Genomic DNA, 6,935 nt, shown 5'->3' with positions numbered 1-6,935 from the left:
TAAACCCCCAGTAATTGAAGAGTTTCTCTGCAGACGGAGCAGCAGGAAGTGAAGCTCGCTGCGTCTCTCGACTCATCAATGCAGCTTTCATTCTCCCTCAGCGGGGCAACATGGACGCTGTACAAAAGCACCACTGGTACTTCGTGGTACTCCTCTTCCTCCCTTCTCTTAAAGGTAAGGAGTTTATTTATATATGTAAATCTTATTGTAGATTAATAACTGGCAATATGTCATATCAAAACTCTTTGTAAAGTGGCATTGTCTTAAGTTGTGTAAACTTGTATGATAGTAAGTTGTATCAGTTCTTCTCATTCTGAAGGATCATTTAAACTAGGAATACCTTTTTTCTACTATTAATTGTATATCAGATTGTCTGTGAAGCTTGTTGTTGTGAGTTTTGTGAGACATTATTATTCTCAACCTGTCAACATCTCTCCCTCGGGGCATCACCGGACTGGAAATCACTTTTCATTCAGCTCGGATAAAAGCCTTTGAGAACTCGGAGGCTTGATCACCAACTTGTTTTTATGTTCTCTGGCTCAAATAAACCTAATTACCATTAACTGAGAGATGGCCTCAACGCTGGGAGAGGCTGTTAATCTACAAGAAGGGGAGATTTAGAATATAATTATTACGAAAGCACTTACATACTAATAAAGGACTGGCTTATCTAAAGCCAGTTGAGTAGCACTTGAAATGTTTTGGCTCTATGAAACCTGATGAACTTATATGATTCTGTTTTCTTCAAGTTTGTATCTTGTTGGTCGAACGCACTTATTGTAAGTCGCTTTGGATAAAAGCTTCAGCTAAATGCAATGTAATGTACTTTAGGGGGAAAACATGACCTTTCTACATCTATCTTAGCTTCAAAATATGTTTCAAATAGTAAATAGTAAAATGGGCTTTTGGAGAAAAAAATGGAATTGGGCCTGTAAGAAATTGAAGGCCCTCTGAATTGTGTGATTTGGACCTGACTGTAGGAATGTCTTATGATCATTGTATTACCTTGTTTTGGAAAATAAGCCTTCTGTTTGCAAAGTACCTATATGACAGTTATTACCCTACAATCAGCTGGTCATCCTTTGTGTATAATTAGGAAGTAATGGTTTGATTATTTGAAGCTTTCCTGGACTGCATTAACTGACTAAATGTCCCTCTCTCAGTTGCAGAGGTGCAGACGGAGGGGTCCACGGTGCGTCTGGAGGAGGGCATGGTCCTCCCCTGCCTCTGTCCTTGGAACGGAAACCTCAGCATGGTTTCCTGGACTAAAGACCCCGACAAGTCCTCCGTCGCCGTGTACCACCCTGAGCACGGAGAGCACATCCCGAACCCCTACACGGAGAGGGTGGAGTTCCTGAAGACGACCCACATGGATGGAAGTATCTCCATGAGGAACGTCACGCACCAGGACATCGGGACGTACCACTGCTCCGTGCAGACCTTCCCCCGGGGGCCCTGGACCCAGAGCATCCAGGTGGAGGACTTAGGTAAAAGATTTAGGTGTAAAATAGTGAGAACATGTTGAAGAGAAACCATGTCCATTTCCAAATTCCTAGATGTTATTCCTATGGTTTTAAACTATTAGCAAACATGAACAACTTTATTTTTACCTTTATTTAACCAGGATAGGTCTCATTGAGATTCAAAATCTCTTTTTCAAGAGAGTCCTGGCCCAAGAATGGTAGCAGCACAATTTTAAAAACACACAATCACAACACAGTCATACAACAAGTTAGCCAAAGCATTTACAGCCACAGTGTTCTGCTTTAAGGTCATTTAGGCCCCATTTACACAGAGACGAAACGGAGAACGAACCGAATTTGATATAAAAAAAAGTTCCGTCCACACGGTATCGGCTCAATAAACGTGTCCGTCCACACGAGACCGCTCGACCCGCTGGACACGCTGTAGTACATATGCCGGGCCTGTAAGTGGCGCTGTACTACTTCCGCCACAAAATACACCAGAAGCAGCAAAGACCCCCCCCCCGAGCATGGTTGCCTGGTTGCCCTTCTGTTTATGCCCCGCGGTGGATTTAGCAACATGTAGTTCATGTAGTTCTCCATGTCCACTTGTTGCTGATGGTTGTGGTCGAGGAGCTGTAGATTGTGCACTAACATCTGTAGCATGGTCAGTAGCAGTATGGGCTATGGCGTATAGGGCGTACACACGGAGCCGTTTGGCCCCCCAGAGCGTTCCGTCCGCAGATCTACCCACCTTGGGACCTGTTACTGTTCGAGGGCTCCGTTTTTCGCGGTTCCGTTACGGCCTCGTAACCGTCCATACGATAGAGAACTGTAGCGGATACAACCCGTTCCGTCTCCGTGTAAACGTGGCCTTAGAGTCGCTTTGAGTTTGTTTAATGAAAAACATTTCGCAAATACGACAGCGTGATGAAAACATTGATTTGTTCCCATATTTCTTATATTTGCAAATATCTTTTTGAATTCACACAATTTTTTTCTGCATTTCTTTTTGTGTTTTACATTTGGCCTAACCCAAACCCTACACACGAATAGTATATCTGCTCTCAACTCAAATATTTGGATTAATTTGCCTCCTTAGACCAAAATGTGGGATGTAATCAAGTGAGTCTGCAAAATGTACAGGTTATATACAGTAGTTGCATAGTCTCAAAATTCCATGTCTAAAGAGCATCTACAGACTTCATACTTTGTGACGTCTCAAGTTTGAGAGAGTAAGTCATGTTACAAAGCCATACAAATAACACGTTATAATTCTCATAGGTGGTGTTCCCCTTTTCTCTCCTTGCTGAAATTACACTTTGCACATTCTTTCATTCCTACCAAACATTTTATTTATTTATTTTCTTTGACCTGCTACTCCCTGTGTTTGCAGACGAGCCCCCAGACGACAGCACGGAGGAAGAGGAAGAGGAAGGCTCAGACCCCCCCACCCTCGGTGGGATCAGGACGGACACAGAACTGGTGGCCGAGCCCGACAGCAACCTGACCATCAGCTGCAACCACGAGCACAACGGCACCGTGTACCAGGTTGTTCTGGAGAGGATTCCCCCCGGACCCTCGGGCATCATCGGGGTCTGTAAGAGGGTCAATGGGGGGGGTCTCCTGAAGGAGGGGGACCTCATGCAGGAGGATTACAGCGAAAGAGGACAGGTGAGCTGTGAGGACAGTCTGGATGTAAACCTGCACCTGACGGGCGTGCAGGCAGAGGACGGGGGTCTCTACCGCTGCACCTTCAGCACCGACGCAGGGGTCAGGACCACCACGGTGCTGCTCACTGTGTCCCCCCCAGGTACACACACACACACACAGATTGGGCAGCAGTAAACACACACACACACACACACACACACATCAGGATTAATCACAATACCGTATTTATCTTGTGGCTTCTTAATAATTACCCCCCACTGAGGTGTAAGCAGGAACAGAACACACACATTGTGCTGCAGGTAACACACACACACACACACACACACACACACACACACACACACACACACACACACACACACACACACACACACACCGGAATAAGTACATTAAGGCACACTTAGAAAGTACAATGTACAATATGTAACAACACTCTTATGTAGAAATATATATGTACGTAACATTTGCAGCTTATTAGTATATATTTAGGTTTGAACTGCTGACGATAGAGAGTCATTATCTATATGAATATATGTTCTCATGGCAGCTGGATGATAAATGGTTTCTCATACTTCAAATTATTTATGGATACATCTCACAGTGATGGATGAATCATAATGAATATAATAAAGTGTGGCGTGCGATGTGTATCTCAACGTCAGCACAGACTCACACCTGCTCAAACCACCACTTCCTGTTTCTCGCCCTGAAGAGATTCATCTGTTCTCCGAATAAACAACATGTCACTTCCACATTAAGACAACTAGCCCTATGTTATATATTTAGTGTCCCTCTCATTCCCAGGTGGATTCAGCCTCTCTGTGTACATGATGTGTGTTTACGTCGGGGCTGGGACTGCTTTTCTTATTCTACTCATCGTCATCATCATACTAGCAGTGAACCGAAGGTGAGGCGCGTATTCATTCATCAACAAATAAAACTCTTATCTTACCTTGACTGTGAGGTTGATGAGAAGGGCTGCAAGACAACATGTTTAAAACATTTAATGTCCGTCCTTTTAGTTGTGGTCGAGACATTCCAGTCAAAACTGGCATTTTTAATATATGTTGTGACTCAAATAATGTTAAACATGTTAATCCAAAGCATGATATGTTACTTAACATAACTAAGTAGTTTGTTTGGTTTGGATTTACAATGTTAACCAATATGAAAAAAACTAAAACGGTGATCCAGAAGAATTACGTTTCTCCTCAAAAATGCAGTTTAGTTGAATGGCAACGTCATTTTATAGAAGACTGGGCAGTCCAAAAACACTTTAAATCATATGCATCCGATAGTGTTCCACCTCAGGGATGATACCTTCTCACTTCTTATATCTGAGAGTGGGTACAGGTACTTTCTCCCTGAGGCCAAACACCGCTGAGGAGCTTCACTCAGTGTAATTACACTCAGCTCTGTAACCATTTTCAACATGTAACACAGGTAGAGAGATGAATGATTTCATGTCACACACAGTCACTGTTCCTTTCTCCTGACATCGTGGTAAATATAATGCTGGAAAGAGAAGGAGAAACTTGATCAAAGAAGCGACATAAGATGCAATAAAATCTAGTATTGGCACATTTGGTTACACTTGATTATCGTATTGCCTCTCAAAATATTGGAGTTGGATAAAAAGAACACATCTGTGTGCTGTGCCACTCTATTAAGTACATTTCAGAGCATACGTGAAAACTAGCCAGACAAACAACCTCCAAAATATAACATTTCCAGTCAATGAACTGCATTGTCAATCACGGAAATATGTATAAGTGCAGTCAAATAAAGTAATGCATCCTGTTAGAGCTGCTGGCGTGTCTAAAACTGTGAATACACTCTGACTGTTCATGCTTTCTGAACACGCTTACGCATCAGAAATAACCATTAAAAACTGTGACAAGCTTCAAGGTTCTTTATTGTCGAACTAACATAGCTACAGAGTAATTGGGTCGTGACATGTGAGACTTATAAAATGTGTTGTTTCTTGTTGTGTTTCAGTTTTATTTGTGTACTTTTGTCCACTGATCCACAGGAAGAAGCACCGCAGGGAGGAGTACCGGGTGAAGCTGCACCCCTCCCAGAGACAGGTGAGCCTCACGTTAGTCATCATATCCACGCTCGTCTTCACTCTCGAGACGTTCAGAGCGCTCCCTTTCCTGCTCTTCAGGCACGCACTTCATTATAAACCTGTGACTCTATATCCTCTCATCATGTGACACTGTTTATATCAACGCCTGCTGCATTTACCCTGCTTTACAACTAACTAACAAAACCTTTGATATCATCATAAAAAGCACATTCCAGCGCATTTCATTTGGCTTTTTCTTACTTTGTTGATCATCTGTAACCTGTACACTTCATAAACTAATAACATCTTCCTCATATCCACAGCCTAACATCTACGAGAACATCCTTCCGTGTCCCAGGACAGTAAAGAAACACCGGCAGATAAAAAACCCCGTTTATGCCAACATTGACGCTGTGAGATCACAAAAAAAAAACGCCCGCTGCACAATCAATAAATAAGACAAAACGTGAATGTGCAGATTCTTTTTTACTGTGTTGTAAATGTAATTTCCAATGAATAAAGTTGCATTTTTTTCCCATATATCTACACCAAATGACTGAAAATATCAAATCAACAGCATGTTTTTAGAAATTGTCCTTAATATATAATGATTAAAAGACTAAAATCTCTAATTTAAACCAGTATCGAGCCCCTGTGCTGTGCAGGTGCTTCCTGTTTGCTTTAATTATCATCTCTCCCTCTCATACTTGTCAACCCTCCCGATTTTCGCGGGAGACTCCCGATTTCACTGCCCTCTCCCGGTTTCCTCCCGGGGTCATATTTCTCCCGCATTTCTCCCGATTTCTGACAAAATCAGATTTACACACGACTGTTTCCACTCGGACTTTAATACAGCGACACCATTGTTTGGTTTCCATGGTAACACGTCTCTTTAGTAGCGCGCGCAACTCAAAGTCTGAGAGGGTGAGGCAGATAGTCACAGAAAACAGAACAAAAATCGACAACTACTCTACTCTCTGCTCACTCCTTTCCTGCCCACACATATGCTCCATCAAGGATGGTGCTACAGGCCGCAAGGCATTGCACCTAGAACTACACTATAAGCATGTTAATGTTAATCTAACAGCTCCGGCGAACTACTAGCAGCCCCCCATCCCCCCCTCTTGCATTTTGAAATGCTCCCGAAGATATTTTTTTAAATATTGAAGTTAAAAGCATAAATCTGGTGCACTTTGAGAGCAAAATGAAGAGATCTATGGATACATCTCTCAACATACATATGAAACAGAACTGTAAACAGATTTACTATTTCTTTATAGATATTTTACAAATCACTCCCCTTTTAAAACAAAACGTTTGAGACCCACTGAGATAACTAGACTAAAGTTAACTATCTAAACACTGAGAGTCCTTTACTTCACCTGAGCTGAGGTTATATATGCATATCTGAGAACTCCAGTCTACAGGGGGGAGAGAGTTCTATTTCGTAGTATGGCTTGGCCCTCTAAGCTATCGCTATTGTGGGTAATCCCCTGCGCCCCCCGCCGCGCAGCACTGAAACACTCTTGTGAGTCCACCACCGCAAGTTGCGGGTTCCACGCCTCGGGGCCTCCTTCCTTACTAAATAGGAGGACGGCCCGGCAATCTGCTCACCTCTTTTTTTCAGCAAACCGGTTACTGAACCACGCCAATTGAGAAATCATCATGGCAACAACTGCGTCCGTGATTTGCTCCTCATCGTGGCTCGGTTCATAACATGAGTTATGACC

General features: G+C 42.9%; 1 protein-coding gene across 3 annotated transcripts in view; it reads left to right on the top strand.

Moving 5' to 3' along the window:
- The first annotated feature begins 36 nt into the window (after positions 1 to 36).
- The window catches only part of cd226 (CD226 molecule), a 9,768-nt gene continuing 2,869 nt past the window's right edge, over positions 37 to 6,935 (top strand). For 2 of the 3 annotated variants that reach the window (XM_010785254.1, XM_010785253.1), the window contains exons 1-5: positions 37 to 174; positions 1,164 to 1,487; positions 2,860 to 3,276; positions 3,942 to 4,044; positions 5,170 to 5,224. In XM_010785254.1, coding sequence (XP_010783556.1) covers positions 111 to 174; positions 1,164 to 1,487; positions 2,860 to 3,276; positions 3,942 to 4,044; positions 5,170 to 5,224 — 963 coding nt within the window. In that variant the 5' untranslated portion in view covers positions 37 to 110. Of the gene's footprint in view, positions 175 to 1,163; positions 1,488 to 2,859; positions 3,277 to 3,941; positions 4,045 to 5,169; positions 5,225 to 5,528; positions 5,746 to 6,935 lie in introns of those variants that run through there. The other variant, XM_010785252.1, reaches the window with a different exon arrangement.

This window comes from Notothenia coriiceps, unplaced genomic scaffold (genome assembly GCF_000735185.1).
Source record: "Notothenia coriiceps isolate Sejong01 unplaced genomic scaffold, NC01 NC01_scaffold00027463, whole genome shotgun sequence".
NCBI lineage: Eukaryota > Metazoa > Chordata > Actinopteri > Perciformes > Nototheniidae > Notothenia > Notothenia coriiceps.
Note: the sequence above shows the minus strand (reverse complement) of the source record. Positions and strands in the feature narration are given on the sequence as shown.